Source organism: Mus pahari, chromosome 21 (genome assembly GCF_900095145.1).
Source record: "Mus pahari chromosome 21, PAHARI_EIJ_v1.1, whole genome shotgun sequence".
Lineage (NCBI taxonomy): Eukaryota > Metazoa > Chordata > Mammalia > Rodentia > Muridae > Mus > Mus pahari.
Genome location: NC_034610.1, coordinates 9,896,981 through 9,920,104, shown reverse-complemented (window position 1 = coordinate 9,920,104; position 23,124 = coordinate 9,896,981). Strand labels below are relative to the sequence as shown.

The following is a 23,124-nucleotide window of genomic DNA, read 5'->3' as shown; positions in this document are numbered from 1 at the left end:
AAAAAAAAAAAAAGGGGGGAGGGGGAAAGGCAAGCAGGCAGGACTGGGGAATCCTAAGGCAGAGCTGCTGTCTCTGAGGACTGTATCCATGGGAACAAAGACATGCCAGCTAGGTGCTGGATGGAGGAGAGCTGCAGACACCCATGCACACTAGGAGCAAAATCGAGCATGCCCTCACTTTCATACTGCACATACTCTGCATCTGCACTCCTACCTGCACGCTCACAGGTGTACGGGTGGGTGCACACTCCCACATGCATCTGTGTGAAGTCATATACTTGCACCTGCCCACAGGTACACACATGTGCCCCTCACCCTACACAGAGCTCTCATGGACAGCTATCTTCCTCAGTGGAATTCAGATGGGTCCACCCCTCACTGAAGCAGCCAGCAGAACCATCCAAGCTGTTCCTGTGGGTCAAGATAGTCCTGCATGGGGCGGCAGGCTTACCCGCCTGGTCTCAATGCTTCCTTTACCTCTCCCACAGTGTTGTCTTAAAACGTGAGACCATGGATGGCTGTGTACAGAAAATGGGGAGATGTAAGAGCTTGTGACCAGTTTCCAGTTTGCTAGTTGCCCATCAGTAAAAGGGTGTTAGAAGTATTTCAAAAAGAAGAACCCTTCAGACAGGAAGACATCCCGCGTCATGTAGTCTTCTTGGAGATAGAAGACAAATGTGTTCTCCACTCCTCTATGAAAGGATAGATCCTGGCTCCTGGACCCCTCCAGTCTGAGGGTCTCAAACAGTGGGAGAGCTGAGCTCGGGTGAAGGCTGAAGAGACAATCTCTGTTAGATAATGATGCTGAGCCACCGTGACCCATCCTGACACAGTGGGAACTCCACAATCTCCTAACAGGGACAACTGCCTACTCTTGTCATGGGGTGAGAACACCCTGTGAGTGCAGGCTCCCCCCCACTCCCAGTGGCCAGTGTCGTAGCTTTCCTATGTCAGGGATCCCAGCATTGGTGAAGGCAGGCACCAGAGGCCTGGGCTGGCAACCAAACATCTGCACCTCCCCACGAGTCTACTTCGAGCTCTTTGTGCAGAAACCTTGAAGGGAGCTGTTTCCAGAAATTTATTATAATTTTGTTCCCAGAAATCTCAAAATAATCCCAAGGTTTCCTGCTGTGTGACCTTTTCCTTTATTTTCTTCTTTTCTTTCCCTTTTTTTTTCTGAAAAAAAAAAAATCAGTTCCAGTGATTTGTTGAAAAGAAAAGCGGCCATACTGGTTCCAGATCAAAAGAAAAATTATTAATATGTTTGCCGAGTTCTGAAAACACAAACTCCACAAATTTCTATGAAAACACAAGAAAAATCCATCAGTCTACACCACTGAAATTCCATTCAGGGTCAATGTCAAATCATGACATGAGACACGCACATTTTAATCCTATTTAATTAAATGCGGAATAAAATATCTTAATTGTTCTTTCCAAACCAACACACTCAAAAGAGACAGGCCCACAAATCTGTCACCCACAAAATATGTAAAAGGGGGCCTCAAAATACAGATGCTAGCTGTAGCTGGATATTTTACAGTGTGGCCAGCTTCCACGCCAGTAAAACAGGGAGGAGGGTGAGATGCACACTGTATTTCTTGAAGGACCACAAACAAAAACTTGATTTCATGTCTCTGCAGCTAGCTCAGGACAGCAAAGCTCACGTGGGTCTTGTACAGATAACAGCATTTGTCGTCTTGGGAAAGGAAGAGATATTGTCAATTTGGCCACGACCCACCATGTGGCAGCCAATGTTGTGCCTGGGTTTCATGGCATGAGTCCATTCCCATAAGCCATCTCTCCAATGGCTGATATTCAGGGTAGAAGGAGATGTCACCCACTTGACTTTAGGAAACATGTAAGCAATGCCTGGTGGTGGAGGCCACCCTAGGCAAAGATGCCATCCCTATGTTAAATCCAAGGAAGGAATACCCCAGCAGATAAAATTCACTCACCACAAATGGGAACAAGTTAGAGCCTCTTGGGGTCCCACTTGTACCCCAGTGTGCCAGAGGTATATGATGTCCACCTGTATTGAAGCCCCCATGTGTGGAAGGCACCCTCTCCTCCAGTTCTGTATTTACTGCCTGGGCTGGCCGCGGCCCCACGTAAGCACAACACAGAAAGCTGCTGGAGTCTGTGGTGTTTTCATTGTAATCCTTTCTCTGTTAAGTTACGCTTGCTTTGGAGAGGTGTCACATTTGACTGATTCTCCCCCATTGTGTTTTTAGCAGTTTCAAGTTTATGATACACAATTTCTTCCATTAGGGGTTGAGAACTCTACCAAGAAAATTATCCAGGAACAGCGGGCTGCCGGCAAACAGCAATGACCCAGGACTCTCCCAAGAGAACATCTCTGTTCACTTCAAACTGACCCTGCCACAATTAAATCAAATTGTGACCAGAGCCAGTGGAAGTCCAAGCCTGGGGTGACACCTCACACTAGGGACAGAAGAGCAACCCCCCCCCCCGTCATTTTTCTTCCCTTGAGATCGTCAAGACCCCTGACCCCACACCATCCTTCTCATGCCTGTACTGGTCCTCAGTAACCATGGCAACAGCTGATCTGTCTGACCACTTCCTTGTGGTCCATAAGCAGGATGCCCAGCCTTGCCAAGAAAATGTGGCAGGAAGCAGGAACAAAGGGGTGCCAGGCTTTGTGGAGCCACGTGACCGCCACCGCTTCCCACAGGGATCACTTTGGAAAGCCAAGACCTCCTAGGAGATTGCTTCTAGAAGCTTCTATCAGGACTGCATCTTGGTATTTAAAAGAAGTTTATATTTGTTCCTCTTCCTTCTGCACATATAGCTGAGACAGCAACAGTCAAGACATAAAATCACATCTAAATTTTCCTTAAATGTATGATTAGCTCTCAGTGCACAGACATCTTTGAGGGAAAGACCTAGAGCCAGGTGTGAACTGCTGTCATATCTGCTGCCCACAGTCTCTGGTAATATGACTGTAGGGAACCCATTAAACCCAGGGACACTCTTTCAACCACCCCGTCTATTTGAACGTGTGAAGATGCTGGAAGAGTTGTCTGTGGCTGGAATTACAAGTGTGGACTCCTTGAATTTGAATGTGTAGGCTGCTCCCTCTCAACCTACAAGGTGCTATGAGGAAGCACAGATTCCCGTGGTGTCCATAGGGAACGATCTCAGTCTTCAGGAACTGCACGGTGGAACTGAATGGAGCCTTAAGGAGTCTTTCAGGGAGATGGAAGCAGCCCATTCACCAAAGTCATCAACCCTAAGCAAGTGTCAGGACTAGTGCAAGGCTTGGGTTTGAATGAGCAAGTGTCAGGACTAGTGCAAGGCTTGGGTTTGAATGAGCAAGTGTCAGGACTAGTGCAAGGCTTGGGTTTGAATGAGCAAGTGTCAGGACTAGTGCAAGGCTTGGGTTTGAATGAGCAAGTGTCAGGACTAGTGCAAGGCTTGGGTTTGAATGAACCAGTGAAGTGACCACCTGAAAGTGCTGTGTGTGCATGTGTGTGCAAGTGTGTGTGTGTGTACAAGTGCATATGCACACATCCATGTGTGTACAAGTACATATGCACACATCCGTGTGTGTATAAAAGTACATATGCACACATCTGTGTGTGTGCAAGTACATATGCACACATCCATGTGTGTGTGTGCAAGTACATATGTACACGTCCATGTGTGTGTACAAGTACATATGCACACATCCATGTGTGTACAAGTACATATGCACACATCCATGTGTGTGTTCAAGTACATATGCACACATCCATGTGTGTGTATACAAGCACATATGCACACATCCATGTGTGTGTATACAAGTACATATGCACACATCCGTGTGTGTACAAGTACATATGCACACATCCATGTGTGTGTGCAAGTACATATGCACACATCCATGTGTGTGTGCAAGTACATATGCACACATCCATGTGTGTGTGTGCAAGTACATATGCACACATCTATGTGCGTGTGCAAGTACATATGCACACATCTGTGCGCATGGCTGCATGTTCATGGGCACATGAAAACATGTTTGCAGAAGTATGCGTGTGATTACCTGGAAGCGCGACAATAAATAAAACTCAGATTTTTCTCATTCTTGCTTTCCCTGGAGAAATTACACATCTCGAGACAAATAGCAACAGGACAAATTAATAATATGGAGTATGCAATGTCAGGTGGGTCAGAGTCAATAAAATACTTAGGTCTCCCCACACCCCCATAAACAGGAATGGATGTTTAGGGACAAAGAATGTCATTAGCGAATGGCATTTGTCCTAAGTGTCCTCTTTTTCTCCTAACCACTAGGGAAGATGACCGCCACTCGGTTATGCTATTTCTGCAGTACTGAGTATTTTGGTTGTGGAATTGGGTTGATAATGTTTTTGTTTTGTTTTTATGAGTCGGGGTCTCACAATGCAGCCATATTGGCCTTGAAAGTGAAGTCCTCAACTCCCAAGAACTAGGATTATGATCATAGCCCACCATCACCAGCCCTGGGACCATAGCCCACCATCGCCAGCCCTGGGACCATAACCCACCATCACCAGCCCTGGGACCATAGCCCACCATCACCAGCCCTGGTCCCAGGTACTAAACCTGGGACTTCATTCATTCTGGACAATCAGGCTACCACCGGGCAACCTCCCAGTCCCCTCTTCACTTTTCATGTTATCTTGAGGCAGGGTCTCACTAAGTAGTCCAGACAGGCTTTGAACTTGGGATTCTCCTGCCTCAGCTTCCCACGCGGTAGGACTGCAAGTGTGCAACCACCATGCCTGGCCAGAAGAGAGTCAGTTGCTCTTGTCAGTGGTAGAGCTATCTGAGCTAAAGGACGGTGTCTGCATTACCTGCAACAACGACCCACGTCTGCCTAGCAGAACTCTGCACTTTGACAGAAAGAGTAAATAATTTGGCAACTTGGTTAATTGAAGGCAGAGGCATGGCCCTGATGGTGGTTCATGTGGTTAGGCTGTTTAGATAGGAGGATTGTCAGAGTTAATAGCTCATCAACACACAACTTCTCAAGGCCATTTTCATCTGTGTGGTCTTGTTTCCCAGAGACGTGGAGAAAGTAAATCCCTTTTGAAAGCACTGTGTGCTCTGCTAAGCTGAACCCTTCATTACTGTGCGAAGCTTTTCCAGGCTTGCTCTAAGCTGGAACCTCTGGTTGCTAATCTGAAGACTGATAAGTCCAAGGGTAACGTCCACACCAAACTGACCTCACTCACAGAACGAAGAGGACGAGCTGATAATCATTTTAGAGCACTTTGAGTCAAAAACAAACGAACGACCCTGAAGAGCTTGTGATAGATTTGTTTTATGACAACATGAAACACTGGGGAAATCAGACAACTTGTAAAAATGACTGCTTTGGAGTTGGAGACCATTCAGTTGGTAGAGATCCTTGCCTAGCATGAAAGGGGTCCTGGGTTCAGTCCCCAACAGACCATAAACCACACGTGGTTGTTCATATCTTTAATCCCAGTACACTGGAAGTAGAAGCACAAAGACCAGAAGTTCAAGGCCAGCCTTTGCTACATAGCAAGTTCTTGGCTAGCATAGGCTACATAAAACACTGTCTCAAAAATTACTTTAAGATTCATAAAAAAGTATTCTTCACATGCTCTGAGAAATAATTATCAATTTAGAAACTTTCAAGCTGTTGAGTGTGAAAGTAAATTATCTATGTCCTTGCCACATAGGCACTGTCTTCCCGCCACGGCCACTCCAGCTCACCTTTGCAATTCCCACGGTGAGCGATCTCCAGCTGTGGATCTTTGCACTTGGCCCGCTGGAACTCACATCTGGACAGGAAGGTCCTCCCATCCGAGGCACAGAGTGGCTTCTGAGGGGAGCTTGGGCAGTCCAGGCTGCAGTCTCTGTCTTTGTCTTGATCGACTCTCAAGAACTTGGGGAAGAAAAAGAAGCAAGAGAGTTTTAAAGAACTCCTGTTGAGGAGACAGGAGCACGGAGCAGACAGAGAACAGGCTCCGAAGAAATACGGCCACTCTGTGCTCACATCTGACGGAAGCATCGAGTGAACTGCTTTCAGACTTGTACGTGGTCCATTTCACAAGTCGATAACGGCTGGCCACGAGTCTGTATCTAAGGTCTGATGGGAAGACACACGCAGCCCTTTGTAAATGGAAGGTACTCTCCCATCCACCTTCCCCTTAAAAGCCAGAGGAAGGGGCTCGCCCACTTGGCCTTCCTCATAAGGGTGACATCATTGCTGTTGTGATTGTTGTTGCTGCTCCTCCTCCTCTTTACAGTCCCTTTACTAGTTCATTCAAGGTCAAATGTTTTCTCAGACCTCTGGAAGTCACTAACATCTCTGCCCTACAGGAACTGGCAGGTCAGCTTTCCTTATATAAAGTGGTTCCATTGTCAGAATACACTTGTGTATCCCTTACTGAACTAGGTTAGTGGAATTTCTGTTGTTGTTGTTGTTGTTGTTGTTGTAGCCCAGGGTGGCCTCAAACTTGCTATGGAGTCAAGGATGGCTTTGAACGCCCAATTCTCCTACCCTCCCCTTCCAAGTTCTAAGATTACTGGGGTACACTACTTCATTTGTAATTTTTATTCTTATGCTTTGAAAGTTATTGTTTTCAACAAGCGTCAGAATGTTTGTTGAATGAATGAGAAGCTGATGCATCCCTGTGAAATGCCTCTAACTCCTCATTCAACGCATTGACTGTCCCCGCCGGCCCCCTCCCTGCAGAAGTAGGTTGCACTTCCTTACAAGTTCTCACAAGAGTAGTAGCACCAAGACCCTATGTAGGAACCATAGCGGTTAACCGTAGAACCAGTTTGCGTGGTGTAGTTCCTAAGAACAGACTGCCCAGGTTTTCTCCCCTTCCTTTCCTCCCTTATGTGCTTGGGTTTGCTATGAGTCCGTCCTAGGGAATTCTCAACCTAGACACCTCTGGCCCTGCCCACTATCCTTGGACAAGGGATCAGTATCCTGGCCACCCTTCATCATGCCACCTATTCCTCATGCCCCACACCGTGTTCTGGCTAGTCATTCATTAAGCCAGATAGAAGAGCAAGCTGAACATGGCATTCCCTCTGGTTGTGAGTGTCTTGCATGACGCAGCATCTCACCTATGAAGCCAAGGCCCCATCTAAGACACAGAGCCTTAGATGAGGTTTCACACCAGGGAACATGACTGATGGGGAGACAATGCTGGCCACTTTGAGAAAATACCAAATGTTCAAGGAAAGCACAGGTGGAGCTCAGTTCCACTCTGCAGCCTGGAGTTTATGGTCAAAGGTGTACCACAAGGTCTGGCCTTAAGAAGGTTTTAGTCATCCCAGCAGGTGCTGTCTCTAACTGTGCAGCCTTACATTGGTCACACACTGTCACCATGGGACATGGTCCCCATGAGGATGGTGACACAGACTCTCTTTATCCCTCACCTACAAACAAGGTGGCTCCGGGTTGTGCACATAGGGCGGGTCTGTAGAAACTGAAGTCTTCAAGTTCAGGACCTAGGTTCAATGCCTCAGCGAGATAGCTGGTGTGTGAAAGCCTTTATGCCTCACCGACTCTGAGTCACATTTATAGACATCTGAAACTAAGGCAAACTACTGAACGAGACACACTTTGTCATGAATTAAAGGACTGGATGCAATCTTAGGACCAGGAAGACACCTGTGAAGTCAGGGAAGACATAAGGAGACAGCTGGACCAGGATTCTGCCTAAAATGAAGGATGGGTGTTATCATCAGAGATGGGACACTGCATGGTGCTCTGGACACTCACAGCCTCTTTGTGTGTAAAATGGAAACGATAAAACAACACTCGTTTCATAAGATCACTGTGAACATAAAACAAGATCGTGTTCCGGAAGATATCTTGACCAGACATGAAGGAGTAAGTCATTGGCAATGAGCCCTACCAATCACAAACCTAGAGTCTATTATTTTAATATGCACCTGTCCACTGTGGCTTCTCCGCAAATACCACCTATACTACATGAGTGCCAGGCATCCCTCACACGTGTGATTATCTCCAGGTAAAATATTGAGAGTGTGAAGCAAAAGAGCTCCATTAGGTTAAAGGGGGATGGTGAGTGTCTTAAAGAAAGTGCTCGAAAGAAGTAGGAAGACACTGGAAAAAGAAAACAGAAGCTTGGCTTTGTCTCACAGTGGATGGAACAGTAAGTTAGGGAACATTTGGAGTCAGGGAGACAGGGAAAGGCTAGGGCTAGGGGTCAGTTTCCCGAGGGTGGGGAAAAAAGCCATCTTGCATAAAGACTAAAGGTAGAGCACCTGGTAAAGATACAGTGGACAGTCCCAATCCCACCACATCTGAAGACCTCTGAACTGTGAAGATGCAGTGGACATCCCCAATCCCATCACATCTGAAGACCTCTGAACTGGGAAGATGCAGTGGACATCCCCATCCCACCACATCCGAAGACCTCTGAACTGTGAAAGTGCAGCGGACATCCCCAGTCCCACTACATCTGAAGACCTCTGAACTGTGAAGATGCAGTGGACATCCCCAATCCCACCACATCTGAAGACCTCTGAACTGTGAAGATGCAGTGGACAGCCCCAGTCCCACCACATCTGAAGACCTCTGAACTGTGAATATGCAGTAGACATCCCCATCCCACACATCTGAAGACCTCTGAACTGTGAAGATGCAGTGGACATCTCCAGTCCCACCACATCTGAAGACCTCTGAACTGTAAAGATGCAGTGGATAGCCCCAGTCCCACCTCATCCGAAGACCTCTGAACTGTGAAGATGCAGTGGACAGCCCCAGTCCCACCTCATCCAAAGACCTCTGAACTGTGAAGATGCAGTGGACAGCCCCAATCCCACTGCATCTGAAGACCTCTGAACTGTGAAGATGCAGTGGACAGCCCCAATCCCACCACATCTGAAGACCTCTGAACTGTGAAGATGCAGCGGACAGCCCCAATCCCACCACATCTGAAGACCTCTGAACTGTGAAGATGCAGTGGACATCCCCATCCCACCACATCCAAAGACCTCTGAACTGATGTCCTAGAAAGGACAGGAGACATCTAACACAAGCAGGCCATCCAAGTATCCATATTCATATTCATATTCTCATTCTCTCTCTCTCTCTCCCTCTCTCTCTCCCTCCCTCCCTCTCTCCTCCTCCTCTTCCTCCTCCTCCTTCATCCTTTCCTACTCCCTCCCTCTGTCTTCCTCTCCCTCCCCTGTGTTATTATTTGATTTAAGGACATAAAACCTTGTTCACATATTTACAAATACATTAGACATGTCCTATGACCTGACATGTCCTCTAATTCTCTCAGCTTCTTGAGTGTGTGCTCAGGAAGCCACAGCTGAACTCAGGGTGCCCTTCTTACTCTGGATCTTCCTTTCCCGTGCCCTTGAACATGTCCTCTTATCTCTTTCTCTTCCCTGACTCCTCCTCCCTACTCTCAGAGATGGAAACCGCTGCTTTTGCTTACTGTCAGCATGTCTGGATGAAATTCTGTCATCTGCTGCTAGAGTTTGTAAGAGTCGGTGGTGGGAACTTCCTTATCCTATATTCTTCCTAATAAGATGCTATATAGCCACTCTTACTCCAATACCAGAGTTACCCATGGCAATAAGGAAAATGCCTTCCTCGGCATTCAGTCATTAGCCTTTCGGGTCAGAGATGATGTGTCTGCAAACTCACTGTGCAGTCCTGAGACAGGACTGAGCTTCAGACAGACATGCTCTGTCTGAGGTCTCTTCACTCTAAAGTGTTTGTGGAAAGTTCCATGGTCCATGGGCACCGTCCTCAACAACAACCAAGAAGCAGTTTCCTATCCAAGACCCCAGGGGGAAGCAAGAAAGTGCCAATAAGGCATTAACAACTCCATTCTAGGTCACAGATCTGGGCCACCACACAGCCTTGGGATGTGGAAGAACCTTCGGTGAACCCTCAGCAAGGCGAGTTGGAACCATTTAACTGGAAAACACTGAGAGGAGGAGGTTGAGAAAGTGCTATAGGATTCCACAATGACACCCAGAGCTCAAAACTCTGAACAGCCAGCAACACCCTAGGAGGAAACTGTGGCTCTTCCCACCACCACCCGTCCTTCATTTCTGTCTTCTGCGTTTTACTCACACTTTATCAGACTTCATCTCCCAGGCTGTCTCCTCGCTTAGAGCTGGAACACGCTCGCTGTCACTGTGGTGAGCCAGGTTTGGTGGGTGCTTGAAGGCTTGCTTGCCACATGCATGGTTTCCTTTCTCTTAGATCCTTCTATGAAATGCTACCAGTGGCCTACCTTGCAAAAGAGCCAATCACCATGCGCTTCTGTGATTTCACAGAGGACACGGGCAGGCATCCTTAGACTCAGAAGTCTGCTGCTAAAAAGCAAACCCATTCTCAGGAGAACCTGAACCATGGAAATACACAAATGACCATGTGCATGTGACTTCAGGAAGCAGCATAGGCTTGTAAGTCTGTGCAGTGCCCAATACCCAGCATGAAGCTTAGCCCTTCGCTTTACACCATACTTCATGCAGCACTTCCCAGGCCCTCGGAGGAGCAGAGGGACCCTAATGCTTAGCCAAATCAAAAGCAAACTTGGGGAGCAATTTCCCAAGCATAGAGGGAGAATAAGGGCCCCAAAACCATCCTTTCCTAACCATTTCTTGGGCACCAATTGCTCGGGGAGAGGCGGTGGCATTGGTCCCTGAGACTCAGATTGTTGGATAATAGCTCACCAACATCCCTGCCTCTGGTTCCATAAAGACAGGGTAGAGTACCAACAGTGTTCATTCACATGGGTGGGGACCCCAGGCTGTACCCTAGGAAAGAGTTCTCTCAGAGGCACCCGAGGCAGGCCCAAAACATGGAGTTTTGTGTACCTCATCCAGCGGTGCTATCGATGTGCTAATGCCACAGTCGGACCTTTAGGATATAGTCTAATTTGGGGCTGGGAAAGAAGCACAGTTGCTAAGGTAACTGCAAAGCAGGCAGAGAGCTCTGGCTGATCCCTAGTGACACATACAACCAGATATGATAGTGCATGCGTGTATTAAGCACTCAGGAAGTGGAGGTGGACAGTAAGAAATAAGGTCATCACCTACCACACAGGGAGTTCAAGGTCAGTCTGGACTGCAGACCCTGACTCCGTAAACCTCCTGATGGTTTCAGTACTTTCTGGAGCAGTCCAACTACCACCTCTAGTTCTCCATGCCGTCCCAGCTTTTCTGGAATCCAAGCACAGTGTGTACCTTATGAGGTGACCCAGTTTCTCTCTCTCTCTCTCTCTCTCTCTCTCTCTCTCTCTCTCTCTCTCTCTCTCTCTGAGTCTACTGCTCATTTCAAAGCATCCATAGCAAATTGCACTAAAGTACACACTGCAGAGCAGGAAACTAATCAGGATGTCTGAGAGCCAAGCAGAGAGAGCGAGAGGGGACTGCCCAGAGCCAAACCTCAGTGAGTATCACACATTACACACTGAAGTCATTCTAGCAAGGACCAGGACCATGTGAGCAAAGAGGAAACAGAAGAGCATCTGTTTGCCGGAAGCCTAAGTTCAGGAAAAGTCCCCACCCCCACGTGCCAGGTAAGAGAGAGGATGGCAGTCATGAGGTCTCACAAGGGCCTAAGCCATCTTCATATTTTATCATTTATTTTTACTTGGGGTGAGGGGACATTGGTGTTTGCCTGCACATTTGTCTGAGTGAGGCTGTGAGATCCTCTGGAATTGGAGTTCCAGACAGGTGTGAGCTGCCATGAGTGTGCTGGAAACAGAATCAGAGTCCTCTGGAAAGAATAGCCAGTGCTCTTAACTACGTAGCCATCTCTCCAGCACCCCCCCCCCATCTTCATATTTTAAAGAGCTGTGATATGAACCATCCATGGCCAAGGATGAATAGAGGCTAATCAACGTCCATTCCTCAGCCCACCTGGCCCCATGTGCTGTTGAAGATCTTACACACACACACACACACACACACACACACACCACACCACACCACACCAATCCCCATCACACAGCTCTGCCTGCACTCACTCACTTTTGCTTCCTGGGGAATCGTGTCCCTCACAGCATCTCAGAGTGGAATGAGTGTTTTCCAGAGTCCTGCAAGCCAGGAGCTCCTGAGGTCATTGGTACAAAGGGAGCTCCCACCTGGGGCCTTACTTTGGGAACTCGCTTGGGAATGAGCAGCTCCGAGAAAATCTCGTACCCCGTTGAAACAGATGCTTCTAAAAAAAGGACTGAGTCCTGAACGGGGCCCGTGAGGAAACAAAAAGCAGGGTAAATGACGACATCTAGCCTTGCCTTTGCATGTCTGTCTCCATTACTTTGCGTGAAAGCATGGAGATATTTGCCTGTTATTCCCAAATGATCATACCCTGTCAGGAAACACACACACACACTCCACACATCCATCACTCATAATTGCCCATCAGAAAAGGCCTTACCTGGAGCAGGGATCATATCCTGAGACCCACCTTGTTCATTCTATCAATAAAGACTCTTTCAGGCTACCTTGCATGACTGGGAGGAGCCAAGACAATGACGGGTCAACAACAGGCAGAACCACACGTAGCCATGGATAGTTCATTGTGCTTGCCCAGTCTACTTCCTCTGGTTCTGACTCTATTTAAACTAAAATCTCATGTCAGTACCATAAAGGTGAACTTGGGGTCAGTGGGCCCTTCATCTACTCAGTGTGTCCATATTAGTAAGTCTCTCATTCTTTCATTGGCTGGTTGAGATGGGCGACCAAGCCAGGGCTTTTGCCCTAAAATTTCCAGTTCTATCGTCACGGAGGGAAAGGCCCAGTGACCAGACTTGGCAGAGACCCATGGGTGGGGATGAGGTGTTAATGGAAGGTACCTCTTCTGCCTGAGCCCTGTGGAAGGAGCCAGGTGGCAGAAAGGGCAAGGCCGTTTTGCCGAATGCTCAAGGGGTCAAGTGCCGATACTCTCCCTGTGGGTCAATGACAGTGGGGACAGAGACGCAGAGCTTCATCAGACCCGGGAGAAGCTCATAGGTCACCAGCAGACAGCTATTCCCTGTGGTCACTTAGATGGTCAGCAGGGTCACCAGCCACAAACCCAAGGCTAAACCAACCTCTTCCCCTCATCTCAGCAGCACCTGCCAGGCGGCCATGCTGGGTCTTTCTCTGCCAAGAAGGTAAGCCCTCCGCACTCAGGAACGACCCAAGAAGGACGCCATGGCGGGATAGAGAGGGGAGGCCTGGGGTCTGGGATTGATTCAAAGCTCTGGAAGGGAACTTCCTCGGCCAGTATCTCCATTCTCCCTCACCTTGCTTCATGCATGGCAAGGAATTCTTGAAATAGTTTTAGTTTTGTTTACACTGTGAGATAGATGGCCAGGTCACGAAATCCTGGAGAGAGAGAGAGAGAGCCCTCCCCATTTCTGCACCTCCAGTACAGATACCTCACTCCCAAATGCCCCAGTGCTATCTACAGCCTTGGAACAGAAGTACAGTCTAGGAGATAGGGTCTGGTGCTAAGCACACAGCGCCAGACACTGGCCTGTAGTCCTTCAGCTGACACCTCCCCACTGGGCCTCAGGCACCCTTAGCTCAGGTGCTACCATGCCAGACACTGGGCCCGTAGCAGGGCCTGGGATCCACAGAAACAGTCAATAGCGGGGTTTCTTCCAGGCCTGTTTATCATTCAACAGAACCCTCAGTAGCCCGAATATATTTTCTTCCAGGCCCAGCCGTCCGATAAGAAACCACCTACACGTGCAGCTTCTACAGTCAAACTAATTGCAGTGAAATAAAATTAGAAATTCCACTGCCCACTGCCCCAGATGCACCTTGAGTTCTTGGTGGTCCCCTGCGGCAGATGTCCTGATAGCAAAGGTCATAAAGTTGTCTACCACCAGAGGCAAGTCTCTCCTTATCTAGAAACCAGGGCTACAGGATGATTACTTCCCTAAACTAGGTCCCTAAAAACCTGGGGTTTTCCTGACAAAAGGCATGGTTTAAAATAAGACAAGTAAAAACAAACTCTGTAGCATACGACAAGTCCAATGAGTCAAAACTCCAGAGAGAAGGGCAGTTTTCAAAGAAAGCATCTTGAAATTCGCAGTTCTGGTTATAGAGAAGGGAATGTTTTCATTGCAGGAAGAAGAGACGCTGGGGCTTGTGCGGAGGGAAGAAAGGATTTCCAGGGACTGCAGAAGTGCTTAAATGAGAAAGGTGGAGTGGGGAGGGAACTCCATAGATGGATGGAAGGAAGAAGCTCTGGGAGGGGGTTCCTAGGGAGAGGCTCCGTGCAGAGGCTCCGAGAGAGGGGGCTCTCAGAAGGCTACCTCCTTGCTTCCAACAGAGCCCAGCGAGCCAAGTGCTCATGCGCTGGCAATGACCCAAGGCAGGCAAAGATAACAAGACCTAGAGAAGCGAGGTCAGAAGCCTAGTGGTGAAACCAGCATCCATGAGTTTGTGGCTGAGGGGTGACAGGCACAAGATGGAGTTAGGGAGAGCCTCAGGTCTGTCCCAGTGGGCAGCTCAGCTTTTAACAGCAGTTTCACAAAATGTTTGTCGGGTCAAGAATTGCATCTATTTCCTACATATTGCAGATAACTCAGATGTTGTGCACAGACATAAAGAATGCTCAGGTTCTCACAGGATGGAGGGAGGCTATGGAGTAGACCCCAGGATGATCTCATCTGTCGGCATCAGATGAAGTGCCGGTTGGAAAATGCCTCCATAGAATCGGCCTGTACACTTTGTGTATTTTTCTAATGATTAACGGGAGAAGGCCCAGCCCACTGTGGGTTGTGCCACTCCTGGGAAGGTAGGCCTGAGTTTTATAAGAAAACAGTATGCCTAAGCCATGTGTAACAACCCAGAAAGCAGCATTCACGGTTTCAACCTTCATGGCTCTGCTCACCTCCAAGTACTTGAGTTCCTGCCCTGCATTCCCTTGGTGATGGACTTAAAAAAATCCTTTCCTTCCCAAGTTGCTTTTGGTCATGGTGTTTCTCACAGCAATAAAAAGCAAACTAAGATAAGGTTCCATTCAGCTCACCTCCCCAGAGCTGGCCAGCTGAGTGGTATGAGGCTGGGTCCCTTTTCTGGCTGAAGTTACATCTCACCCTCCTAGTTCTGGAGAAGCCAGAGCAGGAAGACATCATTGCCCTAGCAGTTTCTTGGCCTCCTACAGCTTTGTGGTACTGGATCAGGCCTCCAGCATAGGCTTACTCCCACCTTTAGGAAAAGAGAATGCCAAATATGTTTGCACCCATCTAGCAAGTTATCTGGCTCCCTCTCTTAATCACTTGCTGTATTTGCTCGGGGACAAAGAGGAAAGCCCCTCCTTATGTGTCCTATCGCTATAACAAATTTCTAAATTCTAGACTAGTGTTCCTGGAGTTATGCCAACCCAAAAAAACACAAGGGTTTACAATGGAGACAGATTTAGGACAGTTTGATGACATCTGGACAACTCATTAGTAATAATTTCAAGTTGCTGAGCCCATGATGTGGGCCGTGCAGAGATTGCAAGAATGTCAGGCCACGCAGGGGTGGTACATCTCAGAAGTCCTCAATAGGCTACAAATGAGAAAACCCACTGAAAACAGTCCCAGTAGCCAAGAGGGCTGAAAGGCACGCAGAGCTGCAGAGCAAGGCGCTCAGGTAGAAAGACTGTCTACGTGGCCATTTTCCTAAGTCTTGTATACTTACTGGACTTAGAACATAACAAACATATTAGATGATCGGTTTCTCCCAAACTTACCTTAACTATTAGTAGCTAGTACACTTAATGTTTTACTAATATAGGTTAATACGTGAATCCAGTTAGATTAATTTGCACCGTGACACTGTGGCAGCCAACGCTCATGACAACGGCGTCCATTTCAAAGGCACGGTGGCCTTTCTATGTTCCCTGGGCTGGAAGTTTTCCTTTGTTTTTAGAGACCTGCCACTCACTTTAACATGTTCCAGCACCCACACAATCTCCTATGAGGTTAAGGTTATAAAACAACAGCGGGTCATTGTCCAAGAATGTGTGCCACTGCACTCTGGGGCATTTTTCACTGTTCATAGGGTAACACCAAGGCCGGAGAACTGGAGCGTCTTGCTCAGAAGGAAAACAAAAAACCACTCTTCAGTGGGGTGACTCTGAGGCAGCTTAAAGGATGCATCTTTGTCTTCCCAAGACTCTCTCTCAGACTCTCCCATCTCTTAGGTGTCTGTACCCCACTTCCAAGGAAAACACATCTGCCCCATTCAGCAGTAATTCCAGCTTGGTGTTTGGTCACAAACATTGACACTGCCCATGAACAAGTCCAGTTTTCTACCACATGATATCATCAGGGTGCTGAGAGACCACTGAGTCCCACCTTCTGTGAGAGGAGCTTGCCAAGGTTCAGATTGAGGGTTAGGGGTTAGGGGTTAGGGGTCAGGAGTCAGGGGTTAGGGGTAAGTTTAAACACAGCTGTGAGAATTAGATCCACTCATACCCTTAGAGCAGAGCAAGGGACAATGTGGGTGGCAGGTCTTTCTTGCTGCCTGTGTTCTGCACCTTGCTTCTAAAACACAAAGGGAACAACAGACTACCAAAGATTAAAGGGAAGTCGCGTAGACTGACAATAAGGTCATGCATCCGTGCATGCGTATGTTTGTATGTGTCTGCATCTGTGCTGTGTAGACAGGCCTGTGTGTATGTGGCCCTGTATGTACACACACAGTCTCTCGTCTATGTGTGTATGTGCGCCTGCATGTGTGTGTGTGCCTGCATGTCTGTGAGTCTGTGCATCTGTGGAAGCTGGGCTAAGGATATGCTTGAGACAGTGAGAAGTGGAAAGTCCCATTTAATCCCCTCAACATTTTGGTTTTGAAAGGCAGGACTGTGTTTTTTTGCCGTCATGGGAAATTCTCCCTTGAAAAACAACCTTTAATTGTTCATGACAGAGCCAGGAGGTAGGGAATGAATGTCAGGAATAGATCTTCCTGCAGGGGCCCACACCACATCTCGCCTTCCTGCTCTTTCCTGGCTCCTGGCCCTTGTTAAAGAAATCACAACAAGCTCAGTCACCTGGTGGTCTTACACGGAGGATCTGGGCCACATCTTTTCCTAGCTACTTCTTCTCGGAAGTTAGCAGCAAGCCATGCAGTGAGGTGGGAAGAAGGTTTTTGTAGAACGAGCTCTGGAGGGCTGGGTTTTATCCTGTGGATCTCAGAGCTGGCTCGCACTGTTTCCCTTCTCCAAGTCAGTGATGGTTGTGAACGCTTTGAAAACCACTGTGACTCATCACCAACCAGTATCTGTGGGAAGCTGGGACTGGGAGGACACCAAGCATCTTCAAAAAAACGCAATCACCGTCATCACGTGACGGTGCTGAGGCACATGGAGGTCACGGGTCCTGGCTTAGGGGTTCTTCTCTTACCACCGAAACCCTCACCACAAACAAGTTCGGACCTCAGGCAAGAGGAAGATGGGAGATGCGACAGGTGGACAAGGGTGTTAAAACATGTACAGAGGGTTTTTTTTTTTAATCAGCTGCCTCCCTAGCGAGCCCCATCCGGCACACGCCTGAATAGCTCTTAAGAGGTTAAACGAAAGGGAAGTCACCTGCCATCTTGCACCATATTCTGGCCACCAAGGACCTACCCTACTTGTGAGTCACTAGAGGCTGCAACATCCCAGTGCAGGAAAACTTCTACCCTACAGAGGATCTGTCTCCAGAAGGCAGGGGGCACTGTGAGCTGAAGTCCTACCCCAGCCCTGCCTCTAACGACGACGTTACAGGATTTGGGTTGGAAAGCGGAGCTGGCACTGGCCGCATATTCTTTGAAGACCCAGCAGAATCTGAAACACACTAAGTAGGGACACAGATGGGTGTCCCCAGATCAGCCTCTAGCACCGTCACCAAGCCACCGGTGAGTCATAGCGGGTTTGGAAGGGCACACAGTAAGCATTAGCTTGGGGAAGAAAAGCAAGAGGAGCCAGCTTTTAAGTTCAGAGGATAAATCGCAGCCCTTCCAGGGCTAAACCTCCATCGAGACGGCCTTCCTACCCCAGAGAGAGGATTACTGCTTACGCTATGAGAAGGTGGTAAATGAGCCAAGCCATCTCAATTGCCACTCTCCTGCCGCAGGAGGAAACATGTGGATCTTTCACAGAACTTGCACATCCGTTTCCATGGAGTAAGACAGAGCCTGAGCAGAAGGGAAGTCACACACTGGGTCCATGACGTCTTTTGGTGGACACCATGCTGCTTTGAATGTGGTGTTACTTTAACTCCAGATTCTGCCATTTGGTTATTTTTTTCAATGATGTTGAAAAACATGCTGAGTCCATGGTCTCATTCACTGAACTGGTCCAGGAGATCCAGAACGTCTTCTCCCTCCCAGAGACCATGCTGGATCAGGGACACTGAAGGACGAAGATCTCTCTCTCTCTCTCTCTCTCTCTCTCTCTCTCTCTCTCTCTCTCTCTCTCTCTCTCCTGTGTGTGTGTCTGTCTGTCTCTGTGTGTCTCTATCTCTCTCTTTCTGTCTCTCTCTATTTCTCTGTCTTTGTCTCTTTCTCTCACTTTCCCTCCCTCTCCCTCCACACCTGCTAACAAAACCCTTTAGCACATTCTCCATTTCTGTTACTTTTCAGCTCCAGTCTTTGGTACGGCTTCTCTTCGGTGATATTTTTCTTTTGTTCATACATTATTTTCATGACTTCCTTGACATCTTCCTTCAGTTCCTTGAGCATCTTTAATATATTATCTTACATCCTTGTTATGAGTACTATCAAAAAATGTCAGTTTTTCTACTGATTGCTTTTCCCTGAAATGTTCCTTTTGTGACTTTTGTTTGTTTGTTTAAACTGTACATGAAACTTGAACCATTTTCTGTTGGTGTTTCTTCTCTTCTGTTGCCAGACGATTTTGTGTCAAGGCTTTGCCAAGTGCATACATTTAAGATCTTTTTACATCTTTTCTGAGCAACCTTCTCTGCTCATGGGTGGGCAAGTGTTCTCATTCTGCATATGAGATTAGCTTTGACTATGCCCTCATCCTTGATGTATTCCAAAACAGAAGACAGAAAAACAAAGGGTGCATGTGTATTGGCTCTCTGAGACCCTTACAAATCATTTTAGCTAGAGAGAAGAGTCCTATCACAGTTGGAGGATACGATACTGTACGCACAACAATAATGGCTACTGCTTCTGTGTCTATATCCCTCTGGTCAGAAGCTACAAATGTTAATCTCAGCACAGGGCCCAGGATTTGTAGCCTACACCATCTTTTCCCTACAGCAGGGTCCCACTCAGTCTCAGTATCTGCTGTAATATCAACCATATCTACCACAGAGAGTTGGCAGGATTGGTGAGGATGCTCCTATACTGAGAGTTAGAATCAACCCAAAACTATGTTTCACTGTCGAAACCTTCCCCTGAAGTCTCAGCCCTTGGGCAAAATAGAGTCCAAAACAGACTCTCGCGGGGCAGTTAATGTCTAGGTGGGAGGAAACCTAGAGTTCCTCCACCATCTTCTTCAGACTACAGCTTCTTTCATTTCTTTATTATGTAGAAAATGCCTTTTAAATATATTAAAATGTACCAACATACAGTCTAGCCATGTCTCATAAATACAACTCAGATATTACATCTTAAAGCACTCGTAAGTAGCAGAACCGCTCTCTCTAAAGCGGGACCAGCTAAGAGCAGACACTGTGTGCAGTTCAGGGTCCTTGCTATCCCATGGAAGATAAGAGAACGGATGGACCACACGCCATAGCCCACAGCTCTTCCTTTTCCCATGGACAACACCAAGAAGCGACCGGATAGAAAGCTACCCCCCAAATCCCATGACACATTCACTTGCACACACTCATGAACATGTTGCTGTCGCACACTCATACACATGCGCGCGCGTACACACACACACACAGACACACAGACATGGTCTCTCTCTCAAACAGTGACATACACAAAGACATGCACTCACATCACATACTTTTTCACATACACTCACATCACATACTTTTTCACACAATGCTTTCACGCATGTACATGCATCAACATGTACACACACACACACACACACACACACACACACACACACTCACCACTCCTACTCCCACCACGCTGCTCTCCCAACAAACAGCCTGTGCTCACAGAATCAGGAGAGAGGGGTGCATGCTACTTATTCTTAGGACTTGGGAGGTCACAAAGCAAAGAGCCAGGGCTCTGTCTCTCACTCACAAGGTACCCCAAGTACTATCAGCTCTCTCAGAACATCAGAGAAATTACAGCAACAACAACAACAACAACATTTATCTAAACACCTTCAGTGCTTCAGCTCCAGCCATGTTTCCACAGCATGATGGGAGGAGACAGCAGCGAATCCAGCCCAGGGCTGTGGAGAGTGACCTTAAATGTCCAACCCACAATGGATATCCATCTAAGCAGTGGGCACCAGCTTCCCCAGGAAGGAATCCTCCTGCATCTGAGTCCATCTGTTCCTCATTGACACCGAGACTTGAAAAGTGCAGGCCCACAGGAAAATGAAGCCGCACATACTGCAGATTTCGAGCTAACCAGCCTTAATTGGGACTCAGAAGTATTCTAACTCAGCTCAACATCGGTTAAAGGTCTGCAGTCAGCACCATCATCACACACTGAAGTCTGTAATGAACGCAGATGTTCAGACCAGAAACCAAGGAAAACAAACGCTCTGGTTCTGAGCGCTCAGTGGTGCCTTGCGTCTGAGCCCCGGTGTTTGACAACACAGAAACCCAGGCTGACTTGACAGTGTGTGCTGAAGCCAATGCCATGCTGATACCTCTCCACCAAGCAATTCCACTTCCAAACTGCATGAAGTAAAACTTAGAACTGTACAGAAATATGCATGTGCATTGTCAGCCACCGAAATATTAATCAAAATAGCAAAATAAGACTGAGGAAAGCGAAGTCTCCAGTAATACAGCTTCACCCAGTAAGGTAGCAGAGGGCTGAGGCTGTGGTGGCTCAGAGGCAGTGGCTGCCCAGGAGACACAGGGCCCTGGGCTTGATCTAACACAAAGCGAAAAACAGCAGTAATGACAACCACTATTAAATCTGCAGATATCAGAAGTATACTAATTCATGTCGAGTAAAACACTGAACAGTCCTGTCTTACACTGTCAAACAATATTTTAAAATGTAAATTTAGAATAGGATCCCAGTTTTCTGATCACTAGATGGAATATCACACACACAAGCACATATGAACATATTTATACACAAATATGAACAACACACAAAACACACATACATATACATATATACTTATATTCAAAACACAAGCATATATGCATAACGCACATACATACAGGCACATATACATACATTCATACACATATATATGTATATACACACACATACACATATATATTCACAACACACACATATATACATACATACGTACATATATATACACATATATTTACAGCACACATACATAAAGACACATATATACATACATATACACATATAGTCTACACACACACACTCTCCATAGATGAAAGATTGAAATTTTCTCAGTAGCTAAAACCTGTCAAGAGAGATGTGAGTCACTTGGACTTTCTTCTCTGTCCTCCTAAATGTTGCAGATTTCTTCAGTGGACTTCTCATCTGGTTTTCTTTTGAAGTCATTCATTTTTCATTCACCTTATTTTTCCCTCCTTTAACTTGTGAAACACTTAAAGCCCGTTGAAAGCATACAGCAATATGCTTGGCACCCCGGTGGATGGAATCAGTGGTCGACCAAGAGTAAAGCTTGCATTAGGAAAAGAACATCAAACTGTAAGCAAGCTACACATCTAAAGGCAACCAGCCATCGTGTGCCCCCTGCCTCTTCACACAAGAGACTATATATATATATAAGGAAAAGTGTGGGTCCGGTGCATGTTCCCAAGGCTGCCATGCATTCTGCAGGATTAGAATCAGAAGTAAATGGGTGACATCCTCGTCCCACCCTTTGCGTCTCTGTGTTATGGATAGTGGTGTCTGCATTACCATCTCGATACTTATCTGTGGGAAAGGAGTGCCAACCTGAACGGTGGCCATGTTGAAGCTTTGACACAACACTCCAAGGGCTTGGCATAACCTGCCCCTTGGGGAACACTAGCTATTCACCTTAGGACCCTTTAAGGTTGTCTTCCCCCAAACCATCCAAGCACCATCTAACTCCCCATCTTCCTACTTGACCGAGGCCGCTGACGCCTGTGGAGGCAGCCTTCCTGTGAGAAGACTTCTTTCCTGTCTCCTGTACATCCTGTGTACACAACCCAGTCATCCCCTCCCCTCCCTTCCCTCCTTCTCCCTTCCTCTTCCCTTCCCCTGTCTTTCTCTTTTCCTCTCCTACCTCTTTACTTCTCCGTCCATCAATGCTGCCACCTCCTTGACAGCTGCATCTCCTCATTGGGGTGACCGGACATCCTTGTCCACTAACAGGACTCCACACCCAAGCTTCCTTCATCCCTGTATCCGTGATATGCCGGGACTACGGGCAAATCTGCACTGGGTATCTTGGGAATAAACGAGTGGGGGGTGAATTCACCTGGGTCCACAGGGAAAGAAAGGGAAAGCGCCTGATGGTGTGAGCATGCACTAGGCTACAACCTGGCTGCCTTTGAATCGGCACGGTCTAACTAAGCCAGGAATGCAGCCCAGACTTGAACCCCTATCTTACCTGACTCTCAGCTGAGTGGCACCAGGCATCGCTGAGACAGAGTTGTGGAAGGCTCATGGTCTCCTGACAGTGAAAAGCAAAGGCCTCTAGGCTCTGGGGTCCACCACGTGCACTGTGTTCTGTGGTTCCCACATGACGGCATGCCTCCCACACTCAGACACTCGCTACCCTAGCCAAAGGTTCCCCGTAAGCCACATGTGCTTACTGTGACAGCACTGGCTCTGTACTGGCCATCCCATGCCTGCGTGGCTGACTTCGCGCTAACTACTGTTTCCCAAGTGGCATGAGCAAAGTGCCAGCATGCACGTCTCAAGATCTGCCTGTATCAGAAAGAGGCAGAGGCAACCTGGTATCCATGTACTTCTGGGTTCTCACCTCTTCTCCGGGTAGCCATGCAGACAGGACTGGGATCCTCAGAGCATGGTCTCTGGGTAAAGTCACAGCAGAGCATATGCTCCAGGCCTGCTGGATACCAA

General features: G+C 47.6%; 1 protein-coding gene across 2 annotated transcripts in view; it reads right to left on the bottom strand.

Annotated features, from left to right (window-relative positions):
• The window catches only part of Smoc2 (SPARC related modular calcium binding 2), a 128,479-nt gene that overhangs the window by 78,465 nt on the left and 26,890 nt on the right, over window positions 1-23,124 (bottom strand). For both annotated transcript variants that reach the window (XM_021221046.1, XM_029533163.1), the window contains exon 2: window positions 5,731-5,902. In XM_021221046.1, coding sequence (XP_021076705.1) covers window positions 5,731-5,902 — 172 coding nt within the window. The remainder of the gene's footprint in view (window positions 1-5,730; window positions 5,903-23,124) is intronic.